Source organism: Aphelocoma coerulescens, chromosome 1 (genome assembly GCF_041296385.1).
Source record: "Aphelocoma coerulescens isolate FSJ_1873_10779 chromosome 1, UR_Acoe_1.0, whole genome shotgun sequence".
In the NCBI taxonomy this organism is placed as follows: Eukaryota; Metazoa; Chordata; class Aves; order Passeriformes; family Corvidae; genus Aphelocoma; species Aphelocoma coerulescens.
This window is the reverse complement of record NC_091013.1, coordinates 24,207,536-24,222,660: the sequence shown is the minus strand read 5'-3', so window position 1 is coordinate 24,222,660 and position 15,125 is coordinate 24,207,536. Positions and strand designations below refer to the sequence as shown.

The 15,125-nt window shown below is 37.5% G+C and overlaps 1 protein-coding gene across 1 annotated transcript in view; it reads right to left on the bottom strand.

Annotated features, from left to right (window-relative positions):
• The window catches only part of MYO16 (myosin XVI), a 366,164-nt gene that overhangs the window by 197,882 nt on the left and 153,157 nt on the right, over positions 1-15,125 (bottom strand). Inside the window, exon 6 of the mRNA XM_069003962.1 lies at positions 10,353-10,461. Within this exon, the coding sequence (XP_068860063.1) occupies positions 10,353-10,461 (109 nt within the window). The remainder of the gene's footprint in view (positions 1-10,352; positions 10,462-15,125) is intronic.

Sequence of the window (15,125 nt, the reverse complement as noted above, 5' to 3'; positions counted from 1 at the left end):
CAAAGTGGATTTGAAAATGCTACAGAAACAATAGAGTTTCCCTTTCTCTACCTTTACAAAAAATATAATGAAAACATGTAAAAATAATCTAAGTTGCAGCTTTAGAAGTGTGGTTTTGAAATCCAAGAAATCAGGAGCTATTAGACTTTGAGCAAAGACTTCTCTGGTGGGGAGCTGAGAAGCAGATTTATCAAGCATGCACATGTATCATTCTCTGAGGCTCAAACAAGGAGACCTTGTCAATAAGTGCTTTCCCTTAATCAAGCTCATAATTCTGGGGAGTCTGTTCTCCATCCCCAGGGAGTGATACTTTCCAGGAATTTAGATGGAACAACAAAATGCTACTCATACAGTAAGTAATTCTCACCACCTGAATCAAAGAATGACCTTCACATTGCTTTTCAAAGGGGAAGTGTGGTTTAGATATTCAGCTGAAATGGGACAACAGGCAGCATGAATAAAAGGAGGAAGAAAAACACTTTGCCATCTACTATGGAAACAGATTCACGTTGCAGAAAATGAAAAGTCAAAAAAAAAAAAAAGGCATACTGTAGAAAAAAACTCCAAAAACCCTGTAAAGTCAGAAGAGCTACACGCTCAGGAATTCTGCAGGAGGTAAGATGGAGAAGAAACAGCTAAAAAAGCAGTGACCCTGAAGGGCACACATTTGGTGATGAGTATCAATGCTGATGTCAGGCAGGAGCATAACCTAAAAGCTACAAAATAAATTACCTCTCACTGTTTAAGAAAAACAACTGACAAGGCCATTTCATGTGCTTTGGCTGTCTCACCTTCTCTGGCATATGGTTATAGAAAGGAATAGAAAAACCTCATCTAAATAATGCAAAAATAACTTTCCAAAAGTTTCAGTGATAAAGAAATACAAGGCAAACAGAACTGAGGATTGCTATTAGGCACATTTTCCTCACAAATGTCCAGTAGAAAGAAGCATGCAAGGGGAACACCCGTTCCTGGGACCATCACAAAGCAATACACTGAAGCACTCTCTGCACCCATTGCACACACCCCCAGCAGCCACTCTTGCTGTAGCATGCAGGTCTCGTTCTCCAATGAGCTTAACATTCTTAAGGAGAGGTCAACAGCATCTTGTCTTGCAAACACTGATGTACATTAAAAACTTGGAACAGCTTTGAGAAGCCATTCTCTCTTCTCATACTTGAGTCTTCTCTCACTTGTAACCATATCTGCCCTTCCTGCACAGAGCTGTAGATGCAAGGCTCTTTTCATCCCATGCATGATGGGCCTCTCCTACTCTTCTATAATTCAGGGGATACCACATTTTAGAATTTGTATTTTTCTTCTCTGCAGCGTAGAATACGGTAGACATGTTTTAAAAAAAAAAAAAAAGTCATGGTACAATTCTTTAAATACTGTTTTTCATTCATTGAAATATTCAGATGTAGCTATTACTTTATCTGCTTAAAGTTTTAGAAGAACTTTTCTGGATGCTTACTAGAATCTTTGTAAACAGCATTATTTTTGTGAGATTACATTGTTCAATAGCCCTTGTGCATATTGCTTGGCATTATATGAATCTGATTTTCAAAGGTCAGCATACAAACAGCTACATGCCAGCAACATTTACCATGTGAGAAGGGAAGCTAATATTTTCACATTCTGCAAAAGAATGTATACTTGCAAAACTACTGAGGCCTATAGCTCCAATTCACTGCAGCAGTACCGACTGATTGTTGCTGGAGGGTTTCACCTGTCTGCCTTTAAAGATACCATTACATATATTTAGTGAAGCATGTTTAGTTTCATAGACTGGTTTGGAAGGAACTTTAAAGATCATCTAGTTCAACCACCCTGCTATGGGCAGGGACACCTTTCACTAGACCAGGTTTCTCTGAGCCCCATCCAACCTGGCCTTGAACACTCCCATGGATGGGGCATCCACAGTTTCTCTGGGCAACCTGTTACAATGCCTCACCATCCTCACAGTAAGGAATTTCTTCCTAATATCTAATCTAAACCTACTCTCTTTCAGTTTAAAACCATTGTCCCTGTCCTCTCAGTACATGCCCATGTAAGGAGTCTCTTTTCATCTTTCCTGCAGGCTCTCCTCAGGTACTGGAAGGCTGCAACAAGGTCGCTGCAAAACCTTCTCTTTTCCAGGCTGAACAAGCACAATTCTCTCAGTCTTTCCTCATAGGAGAGGCGTTCCATCTCTATGCTTACCTTGGTGGCCTCCTCTGTTCTCACTCCAACAAGTCCATGTCCTTCCCGTAGTGGGGACCCCAGAGCTGGATGCAGCACTGCAGGTGAGGTCTCACCAGTGTGGAGTAGAAGGGCAGAATCACCTCCCTTGACCTGCTGCCCACACTGCTTTGGATGCAGTCCAAGGTACAGTTGGCTTTCTGGGCTGATAAGGTTTATTTCCTTCTAGTCTGAATATGCTATCAGAAGTGAAGTTCCCACCTCCTCCTCATGTAGATACCAGAATGACAATTCTCCCACTCTAGTGAACATGCTTTTATTCCTCTCTCTTCTACAATAAGGACATTGATGATCCTTTCAGCTAAAATTAGTTAAGTGAACTGTCTCTTAACGTGTATGAAAACAAAAATATTTTTTGTAATTTATTTCAAAAGACTGGCACAATCTCAAGGCTTAATATTAATGCATTCATTTGTGGATACATATTGCATGTTTATTATTTTATTTGTAATGTTAATACTAGAACACGGAAGCAAAAGAAGTATATCACTGTCTGCAGCTACTTATGGTAAATATCATGTCTGAAATGAGATCATCACAGATGGTATTTCTACACTACAGATCGTACTGCAAGGTTTTAATATGTTATAGCTATTTTTTTTTGTGAGAGAGCAGTAAAAGCAGACTACTCAACACATGCAAGGGAGTCAGGGGCTGAAAGTGAACACAGGCCAGTCAGGTCAGCACCCTCACTGACAGGGCACAGTCCCAAAGTACCCAAAAATTAAAATTGAGCAGGTCTGGTGATGGGAATCAGGGCCAACAGAAGTCCTGTGATTGCCAGAAAAGCCTCTTGCAACAAATACAGGTAAATCAGATGAAGCAAGGAGTCAAGTCAGTGCTCCAGGGTAGGGGTCAGCAAGGATCATGGCTAGGCACAGGACTACCTCAAGCAAGGACCTGAGACTAAATGTGGCTGCAGAGATAAAGGATGGGTGAAAGATTATGACAATGCTGCTCCCAGCTTTGCCTCACAGCTTAGCTCTTTCCCATCTGACAGCTCCCAGGTTACAAGGCCATCACAGCTGGCCTTGAGCACAGACAGCCAAGCCCCTGGGAGCAGGGGTGGAGGAGAGGTTGCAGGGCCTGTGGGTGCACTGTGGGCACTGACATTTTTTCCAACTTTATAAAGGTTATAGTTTTAGGAAGTCTATAATGAAGTGAAAATATGCTTCTGATGGTAATGAATTAGATTATTTCTTGATAAGTTGTTTGAAAGGATATTGAAAGGATATCCCCAGTTTCTGATGTTTTTCACAATCTTTTTTCAAATCTTAGCAAAGCCTATTAGTCAAGGAGATGCCTGTTTTCCTTCTAGCATCTGTTAGAAAACCAGATCATAAACTACTGGCTATAATTTTAAATGTTAATTTCAGTGTCAAAAGTAAGTGAATGTAAAGGTTTTCCCTTTGACAGAAACATATGGGTAAGATCCTAGAAGCACAAAAATATTAAGAGGAATCTAAGACTTCAAAGCCAGTTCCCCAAGAACTAGAAAAATTAAAAATTAAGGCAGCTTGTTCACGCTTATAGTAGAAAACACAAAGGCCAAAGGAAAATGAGTATTCTCAATTATGACATTTTCTAATGTATCCCGTTTTCCATGTGCTTCATTTTTTGAAAGGACCTACTGAAACATTTCATTTGTTCCTTTGTTAGTGGCAACACCAACACCTAACTCCTACTATCAATTATTCAGGCTTTCTGCAGAAAATAGAATTTTTTTGTGTGTGATAATCTTATGGGTAGGTGATTCCTGATCAACAAGAATCAAAGTGAAAGAACCTTGAGCAACCCTGAGGCTGTATGGTTTTGATTGCCTATTTTTCTGTCAACCTACTGCATCAATACTGTTGAAAGAAAATTTGTAAGGATAAATCAAGACCATGATGCATATGGTTCTAAAGCAGAAAATATATCAGGGGATTTAGTTTCAGCTGAAGATTGCTGATCTTTAGTGATAACAATCTGTATGTGTTGGCATTTACTCCATTCTAACTGCACTATATTAGCAATAATTCCTTTATGTCTGTGAAATAGTTTTAAATATTAAAATCTAGATGACTATTTTTCTGAAATGATATTAATTTATATATTTTGCTTTTCTTGACTGCACTGAAGCAACTCTAAGATTTTTTCCCCTTGTTGGATTACTAGATCTGTTTAAGGGTTTCTGTAGCACAACCTCAACATTAAAACATTTTGGTGTACACATTCATTCCTTTTAACTAATAACAATCAAACCCCATGAAAAATACACACAACTGGGATTTTCATTTTGATCTTATTCTCACAAAAGTGCCAGAGTGTTGAGAAGCACACAACGAGATGTATTGTCCAAGTGTTGGCAGTTGTGGAGCTGCAGGGACAGGTTGTGTCGGGAGAGCCAGGGGCTGTCCTGTGATCTCTAGCAGACCCTCAGCAGGACACAGCTGAGCCTGGCAGCCAAGTGTGACCCATGGCAAAGCAGACAGACGCTCCTGAAGGAGCTCCACACCTGCAAAAACCCCACACTGGAGCAGAGGAAAAGTGTGAAGAAGAAAAGGGGCAGAGAGAGAGACTGCCATGTACTGACTCGAGCTCCCGCACACCTCCTTGTGCTGCTTGTGAGGGTAGAAGAGTTAGGAGTGAAGGAGCGAAGACTGGGAAAAGGGAAGGAAAAGTGTTGTTCTAATGTTTGTGTTTCTGTTTCTCACTACCTGAACCTATTCCAGCTGACAATTTTCAGCTGAATCTGTTTATCCTGTGACAGTAACTGATAAGCAGTCTTGCTCCACTTGTCAGGAAGGGAATGGGTGAGCAGCTTTGTGGGATTTTTTAGTGCAGCCGCACCAGATTGTTGGGATAACTTTAAATTAACTTATAGTTTAAATCAAAAATAGTTTTGGTATATCTTCCTATCACATTCTAGATTACTGTAAAGTGTCAGGTTTGCAGCAATTTTTTTCTTAATCCTTGTCCATTACTTTTCTAAATCAGATTTTCCTGCACATGTCATTCCCCATATGTTGTTAACTGTTGGCTTCAGGGAAATTCTCCTTATTGCAGTAATTTAGAAGTTGGCTATTTCTGGCTAATGTTAAAAACTGTCTTCAGTGTAGGATTCCGTACTAATGCATAGCTTCTTTTATTTTTTTTAATTCTACCTACTGCTGCATGGCAAAAAAATAAATTTATTTCTTCTATTTTGCAGCTAAAGAGTAATCCCCTTGATAAGAAGAATTTAACAAACCATGGTCTGTATTTGCAATATCTGCACAATATTTTAACTGATTTAAACCATACAAAACCCCATAAAGGGATAGGGCTTGCACATGGTTTTGGCTCTATATGCAGTTTTCTGAGACACCTGAATATGATCCTTTTAATATTCAGGGAACAAAACAGACCCATTATTCCCCCAGCTTGGAATAGCATAATAGATTTTGCTTAAGGTGCATGAAATCTCTAGTACCATCAAAGGTCAATAACCTTTAACCAGCTATTTAAAATTAATTTGCCCCCACAGAAAGTGAGTAATACTGTGTAAAATACTTTGCAGAAAAGCAATATCCATTTTTTCTTCCGTACCTGTGTCACACTAGAAAAAGGAATACCATCTGTACCTTCAGGTGGATATGTCATTTAAATATAGTCATTCTTCAAAAAATAAAATCACAACAGATGGTTTTCTTTTGCTTTTGTAATGATCTGCTACTGCATGAAATTCTCACTACACAACAGACAAAAAAGCTATTAAGTTTGCTTTCAGATGTGTGTGATATGTAGATATTTCTTTAAAAAAAGGGGGAAAAAAAGAAAGATGTAAATGTCCAAATATTTTTTTTCAGATTAAATAACAAGGCTGATGTTCTTGGAATGCACAGTTGTCCCACTGAAAACTGAAGCCTGAGATCTTGGAGGACAAAAGAGAACAGCTCTTTTTTTTGGGAAATGAATTACAATGAATTTGTCACCTCCTGTGACTTGGCAAATACAAAAACAAGAGCTATCTGTCAATCATTTTTAGTTTATAGCTGAGTCATGCAATACACTATACAACTAAATACCAAGTAAGGAAATAAACAAAAATGTTGCATTCCTCAAAGTGTTAAATACTTAAAACAGCCTAATGGAAAAGGAGGAAAAAAGATCATATGCCATGATCAGAGTTTCACTGACACAGCTCTACAATAGAACATTCTGCCTCCAGAAACAGAGAATACACTCACAGTCATTTAAAGTTTGATAGTTTTAAAATGCCATTAATCAATCAAAAGATTTGCCTTAAAATATAAAGCTGTTATTGATCAAAATAAAGGTTATGGAAGGTGCTGTGTGAAATTTCTTGATGATTCCAATAATCTATCAGGTTTAAAATGAAACAGGACAAGTAGTGAAAAAAAAAATCACCTTTTTACATTATTATTTTCATTTCACCTCTGAAGGGAGACATTTCCTGAAAGTAAACAGTGAATGGATATGAAGCTAAAGGCGTAAGTGGCAACAAAGAAAATTTCAAATGAAAACAAAATGAAAAGAAATGACAAAGATGGCTTAGCACTGGAAGGCAGCCTAGAGAGAAGTAGAATCTCCAGTCCCACCTTGTCTACTCTCAGTTGGCCTTGTCTTGGCAGATGTTGAAGTCCTTAAATGTCATGACTTTCTTTTCATAGCAAACCAAGACCATCAGTAGCATGGAGAACCACTGGCATCTTGGCATAGAACAGATTTAACAGCTTTTACTGGTGTTTTCCTTGTGGCTGATCAATTTAATAACCCTTCTGCTCTCTATAGTCAGCATTTCCTATCACTGTTGGTGACAGGAACACAGACTACTGAATAGGCATCTACATATAGACCTGTAAATTTCAATATCCTAAGAGTCATCCTGCATAGCAGACTTCTATGTCTCAGGGGCCATTCTGGGCTGCCTTCAGAGCACATGAAAAGCAGGCAGTTCAGATCCTAATTCATGTGCCTCATTACAGATGCCTACCTTCAAAGCATCTATTTTTCTCTAAGGGTTGGCTATAGACTACGAGACATTAGTTTTAGATAAATCAACCCAAATAAAGTCCTTGAGCCCATGAGCCCACTAGGCTTCTGAGTGCCCCTTGGACATGATCTAATATCATATGGTTAAGATATTTCACTTTCCTAAACATGAAACAGGTTGCTGTATTTTCCCTTCCATCCTCAGTTAGGGTTATCTTAAATGAAGCCTACAATATGCCAGAATTTTTACCCAACAGAAACAATGCTTTTAATATACACAGAATATATACCTCGAATTGTGTTCTCTTAGGTAACTGAAGTCTGCTAATTGCTTTCTTCAGTCAATAATCACTTTTAGTATAGAATGTAACATTATTTATATAACATAATATAACAGCAGAGAAAGCTAATTTCTATGCAGGAAAAGAGAACTTTTAATGAAATTCTAATAATTTCATTAGACTTCAGTAATAAAATCTCCATCTAACATCCTCATATATATCCTCATATGTTATATTCCATAACAATAAAGTATATATGGAAGCTTTCTTGCAGTTGCTAGATGACTACAATATTTTGTACTTGTGGTACTCTTGTGCCCTAACAGATCATTTACAAGCAGAACTCAAAGAACTAACTCCAGTAACTGTCTTAAAATATATAAATCATTAAAGGCATCCAAGGCTATTGTTACCACTTATGGCTCCAGGCCTTCCAGAGAGTAAATTATATTTTTTCAAACAATGAAGAGCAGTTCAGTCACTAAGATCTGTACTGAAATTAAACAGATACAGTGAGCTACCATAGTAGTGAAATCTGTAAGGAATTATATACACACTAGACTTCTAAGAATTCTAATGTTCCCAATTAAAAAAGTTTTCTGTGGCTTCAAAGCTACTTGTTCCAATCTTGCATTGTTTCATTGAAGTAAATTGATAGCTTCTGGTTTGCTCGTTAGCTGAGCATAAGGTACCTAATTGCACTTAATCTCCATGAACTCTGCAATCAGAGGCAATGATTAGAGTATAGTCTATTCTACACACAAATCTCTTCTTAACATTGTAAACCAGGCTGCTGCACAGCTGAATGAAGAATATTATGAAAGCATTTTAGGAATGCAGGGAAGTTCAGAGAATGGGGAAATATTCATTACACATTGTTATTAAAGGGTGAGACTATGGGTGGGTGCTTCTCAACACTACAGGCCAAAGATGGCATTGACAATGGGATCAGGTAATCTTGTATAACAAGACTTGGTCCTGACATTGTATTCACATGCAGGTGTGCATGGGGATTACTGCCATGAGGAGAACTTCACCAAAACAATCCACAGAGAAACATTTACTCTGGGAAATTCAAAGTAATTCATACTTATTCATACAGCTTAATTTCCTTCAGGAATCTCCTCCTCAGTTACTATTAATCATGGTAGGCTATACAAATATTTCAGTAGGTATTAACTACTATTAACAGAAGTCAAGTGCAAAATAAGGATACTTTGAGCTGTTTATTGTTCCAAGAATAATACTAGCAGACCAAGCAAAGCTGATGGGCATTTTGACACTGATCACCCAAAGCCCAGCTTTTCATGCCCTGCTGCAGTTAAGGGGTAGGACTGATCTATCCTAACAATCTAACCCTAAAACTTGTCAACTTAAGTTCTTATTAGTCAGCAGAAACAGTCCTGGAAGTCAGTTCTCCTCACCTAGCCAGGCTAGGAAGAGATGAAACAACACATGCATTTCCTCTTTTGCTCTACTGACGAAAAGGTCTGGATGATTAGCTTCAGCTTACCCTTCTAAAGTTAGTAGAGGTAGATGTCACCTTCAAAATGTTTCTGTTTTTTTTAATTTGGGAACTTCCCACATTCACATAATCACTTTAATTAGGAATAGTGCCTCTCCTCTCTACTGTAAAAGAGATACCACTGATAACTGTAGAAACTAACCAATCTTTTATTTTTTTTTCCCCAAATCTATCTCATTTTGCAACCAAACAAAAAAAGTGCCAAACCAAGGAAAGAGGAAATATTTCCTGATAGACCTGTACTAACAATTGCAAGTAAGCAGACTACATCTTGTATGCTACAGAAGTTTTGCATGTTACCTGTTAAATATGAATCAAAGTACTTGGAATATTTAGACAGCAAATGTCTACATTTTTTAAAGCAATAAAGTTTTTAGAAGCTAGTAGCTGCTTTGCCATTAGAAAAATCCAAAACCAGAGCTGTGAAGACACTGCCACGCACTGAGAAAACAAAATTATGAAACATGCAATACATTGGATGTGTGCAGTATAGGACCTGACACTGTGATTTCCTTGACACTTTCCTTAAGTGTTCATTAACAGAATATAATTTAACTTAGTTTATGTTTAAAAAGATTTCTTATATGGAGGCAATGTTGAAAATACACATTTTTATGTTATTGCTCATCATATTTACTTAATGCCTTTTCTTCAGTGTTAAGATGAGCCACATACAATGTTAAGACAACCTATCATAGTCAAAAGCAATGCCAGAAATCTCACTTCAGAACTCTTATCTAAGTTTGGAACAGATGAGCAACAAATCCAGTTTTTTGATACAAGTCCTGTCATCTATAACATATTAAGCATAATTCGTAATAGAAACCTAGCTACAGTATTTTCACAATTAAAAAGAAACTTAAACCAATACGAATATTTTTGAATAAGGGATAAAGTATCATATGCATTTTCATCCAAATTATTTGTAAAGATTGATTTATTTATTTAGCAGTTTGTCACTCAAAAAAAAAATTCCCTGAGACTATACATGGGAAATGAAACAAAATGTAAAACCTGAATAGTTAAATTAATTGTTTTAAAAGCTTCTGCATCGCTGAAGTTTTTCTGCTTTGAAATTACATTCTAACATGGCCATACAAAAGGTGAAAAGCAGTTTTGATAATGACAACTACCATTAACCTTTGTTAGTTGTTCCAATTTAAGTACACTGAAAACTTTTGTGGTTACAAATCATATTCCTCCCCCTCATCCCCAAACTAATATAGTTCAATTGGTTTTAGTGTGACTTACATCAGATCAGTGTACACCCTTATCATATTTATGACATGTTCAATAAAAGCATTCCAAAAGCTAAAGGGCTGACTTACCATTTTCTTCCAAGTACATCAGAAGGATGCTGCTAGATTCAGTCCCTTCTACAGCATAATCAAGTGCAATATTTCCATTAACATCTTGCAGAAGCACATTTGCTCCAGCCTACAGACAAGAATTAAAAGCACTTTAGGTTTGTGTAGTGAAATCCCAAAACACAACTGGGGTTTTTACACAGTCCCGTTCAAAAACATTTCAGAGCTGAGGTTCTTCGACAGCAGGCTGATTACACCCTGAAACAAAACCAAACACGCAAAAAAAGCAAAGACAAAGTGAAGGACTCATGAATGTCAAAAAGCTGGCTTTGTTTAACACAGCTGACACTCCTGACCCACTAGCTGTCCAGCCTGCCTTTGCTACACAGATGTCCGAGTTGCTCTTTGGTGAGTTTTGGAACCACTGCCATTTGCAGTGCAACACTTTAAAGTCAGCTGTCACCAACCACAGTCTGCCTTAAAACACTCCACAGCAACCAGCAGTGGTTCAAAAGGTGACTGACAAGCAGCACAGACACCCCTGCAGTAGGGATGGGCAGACAGCTGGTCTGGGTAACCTTGTCAGCTGGCCCGACCTCTTATGGCTTCAGACATCAATCGAACCTCAAAGAGAACCATCCACTCCTAAATAAAATTGACATTTGTCACCAACTGGAGACAATGAAAGTGAGCTTGATGAGTTCAACCGTAGTCCGTAAAGAAGCCAGGCTGAAATTTCTCTAAGTTTCACTCAAAATTCAATATAAAGGACAAAGGACTAAGAGGAGCCCTTGGGGGTGAGGGGTGGTGAAATTAATAGATTCATGAGAAAAGATACCACCAGCATGATAAGAAAACTTGTATTTTCTACATTAAATATGGTTAATGAAAGAATTTGCACTATGAAGGGAAATCTTAGGGTTTTTTAATAAGAAAGCTCTCATCCTTGAAAATATCAATTTCTGGTGGACATAGAAGCTTACATTACTAGTGTTACATTACTAGAAGTTACACTACTAGTGAATTGTCATGTATCTTCTTTAAGAGGTTGTAACATTAATTAATTTTAACTGTTCTCTCTATGGCTTTTAATGGCAAGGATCTATGAAATAAGAGTGACCTCAGGTAAATTTATTTACTTTTCTTAGCAGCTTGTATGATAAACACCTTTGCTAATAAAAATGAGAAGTATCAAGGACTGCCTTTCTTAAAACCACAGCAGCAGAGGTCAAATGTAATAAGAAATTATTAATAGAAGACATGACTGCTTCTTTCAGGGGCTTTCTCTGTAAGTATTTTATCAAAGAAAAACTTGCAATAGGCTCAGCTCCTCACTCAGAGTGAAATATGACATGAAAAACTAGCAAGTTCATGTAGGCATTATGACATCAAACTTAAGGTGTTGAAGTTGAACTGTTAGTCTGAGGTCATCTCAGTTTCCATCACAGTGACCAGGGGACAGACAGACATCAGAAATAACTCACCTCAGCTGTCTCAAACACCTCAGATTAGACCATATCCTATGCAGCAAAATAATCTTTCCTCCTACAAAACACACTACTTTCTTCTAGTCTTTTCTTGTTGCACTGACTGTAAGGGGAGCCTAGAGAGCAAATTTAGATTAGATGTATATCTTCTGAATCATTAAATGAGATTAGAGGAGTTGACTCTCATGCTTAGTGAAAAGGAATGGAAGGAGACTTACAAGTGTAAAATCTTTCATTCATAGTGCTATGAAAACAAATTTCTACTCTCTGTCCTGACAGACAAAATCAAAAAGATGATACAAAATCAAATAAAGGGTGGATTTGAAGATGATAGTATCTTTAGAGGATGGTTTAACAACTATTTATTGTACTTGTTTCACTACTAGGAAGTATGATTTTTGTGTTGCTTTCTACTTATTGACCCATGAGAGTTTGCTGGTGAAGGTAGAATTATGGAAGCAAACCTATTTCATATCTTGTTACTTTGCATATAATAAAAACCCACAAAGTCTTGCAGGTATCTATCTTTCCTTGTACATAGATAACCTCCAGGCAATGCCAGAAGAACATTTTCTTCCTTGTTAAGAAACCAAAAGACTTTTGACGTACCAATTCGGGAAAAGTAGGATAATTACTTTGGTCAGCCTCACACTTTTAATTCATTCTAAGATGTAGTGTCACTGAAGGAAGGACATAATACGGAAGGACTCAGTTCCAAGCAATTTTTATTGGGTACTTCTATATTCATTAATTTATTGAGAAAAGTTCGCAATGCTACCAAACAGTTTGATCAAGTTTGGTGACAGTTGTGGCAGCAGCTGTAGGAGAAGCCCTCAGAATTTAAGTAAAGAAGCAATTCTGTACAATGGTGCACATCTAAAAGTAGGATCTTGCTTTAAAAAGAAATATTTTAAGGGTCTTAATAATAGGCATTTTTAACCTGGTGTATTGTCCCTGCCTCCCAGCTCTGCACCACCTGTGAGCTTACCGAGGGTGTGCTCCGCCTCACTGCCCACGTCAGTCATGAAGACCTTGAACAGGACTGGACCCACTACTAACCAAGGGGCACACCACTAGTGTGGAACATGTTGCAGGCAACAAACATCACAGATATTGTACCTTTAGTTTAGATTCAGATGGCCAGAACTGTGCTAAGGAACTTGAGCACTCTATTACATGTACAGCCTTGTAGGCCAAACAATAAGAAACCCACATATGTCTAGAGATGGGATTCAGATTATCTGAATATAGTCCTGATTTCTTAGGTTTCTGTTCATAGCTCTTGAAGAAAACATGAGAAAAACTGTCCCCATGCTGCTGATATTAGTTTCCAAATTTATATGCATACCTTGTTTATATTCTAAATGCTATTCCATATTTATTCCATTTCAATACAACCCACTTGAATTCTGCATGCAGTGCTTAATGTATATGAAAAGTTACTGGCTTACTTATTTTCAACACATCCTCATTCTCAAGTCATTTCTCAATAAAAAGGATAAATATTTTGCAAAACTTTATGCAATATATCCCATAAATATCAAAAATATTTTTGAGAGAAATATTTGTCTGCAATGATTAACTGCTTCTGTTTTAGAAAGACTGCAGAAGGAACATCTTTAAATGTATTCTTTTACAGGTGTTCCTAAAGACACCTAGTTAAATACACCAAATGCAAAATGCAACTGAAATGCATTTGTGCTATGCAGAGCAACATCCATACACAGATACAGCAAAAGAGATTGAATTCTGGTGATCAGTAATAACTGAGTAGACAGTACCAGATTTGCATAGAATCCCCATATGATCAGAAATCTGAGCCTGCTGCCAAAGAGAAAATACCTTTGGCTAGTGAAAGGACAAAAGATTTCCCTTCTAGCTCCAACAATGCTGATTCAAAATACTTCAATTTTTATTAGGATCACTCTACGTCATGTTTTTTAATTCTCTTTTAGTTTCTGTCTATTTACCTATCTGTAGAATCTCTGATGTTTTCAAAGTTTTCATTTCAGAACACCAGAGTAGAATAGCTAAATTCCACATATATGCAAAAATGGTGACCCTAAAGATTAGCTAAGGAGCTCAGAAGCAGTATAGCCTGAGGTAGGTTTGATGTGCACAGTCTCACAGTACCAATCTGTGTGCACACCCGTGTTTTTTGTGAACATGATGCAGTTTGAGATGACTTCCCACTCAGTGGAAGAGAGATTCAGTGCAGAGTACACGATACAATGTACATCCGCACTACAGCTTATCCCATGATCACATCTCTGTATAGCTAAACTTGGAGCTAATTTAGGATACTAGAGAGAAGAATGCTGCTTTTGCTTAACAGGATGCCATAGGAGCTGAACTCTTCCTTCCCAAATAATGTTCCAGAAGATAGAGAAGAAGCCAAATAGCTTTTGAAGTGTAAGCACTGCTGGAAATTTTGATTTGTAAGAATTTACAAGAACTAGTAACTTCATCAAATGTGAACAGTCCTCTACAGTGCTCTGTCCCTATAGAAGCTACCCTTTGCCCCCTGGGAGAGGCACCCAAGTATAAATGCAGTCACAAACTCTTAAGACTATGTTGCTGTAGCTGTATCCAATGGATTAATGTCCAAATTCCCACTGGTAAGCTAAAAGTTGAGTTTAGACCACATTCTACAGTTAGGAAGCCTTATTAGTGATACTATTAACACAGAAGCAAACATTCAATAAACAGTCAATCTCTCAGTCTCTCTTTTTTTTTTTTTTTAAGAATTAACTGAATTCTAAAAATCAATTTAACATTCACAGGGGCAAATTTTAGAAAGCCTTAAAATTTCCTTCTGTACTATTTATTATTTGACCAAAATTCCTTCCTATTCTTTCTTATTTCCAAGGTTGCAATACAACTTATGATTGCCAAATGAGAAATATATGTACTTATCATTACTCAAAAAAAACCCAAAAAACAAGGGCCCAGGAATCTCCATTCTGAGGAATGTGTCCTTATTTAAAGATTTAAAATTACTTATTTCCTTCTGTCTCTCTGAACTCCAATATATTTTGTGTATCAGCAGTCTAACTTTATCAGGATAGGTGAAAACCACATGAAAAACTGTGGGTTTACACCTTCTCCAACCATCTTCAACCATCTCCAATATTCAGGGACAGAATTTTAACTATTTTGTGTGCCCAGAAACTCAGTGCCATCACAACAATATGGACAGCAGTGTAATCTTGTTTAGGCATTGCTTGAGGACTCCTAACTTACCGAGGTTCCCCAAGGACTGGGAAGAGATTTGGGCATTTCTCTGCCTAGGTACTACCTCTTGCTT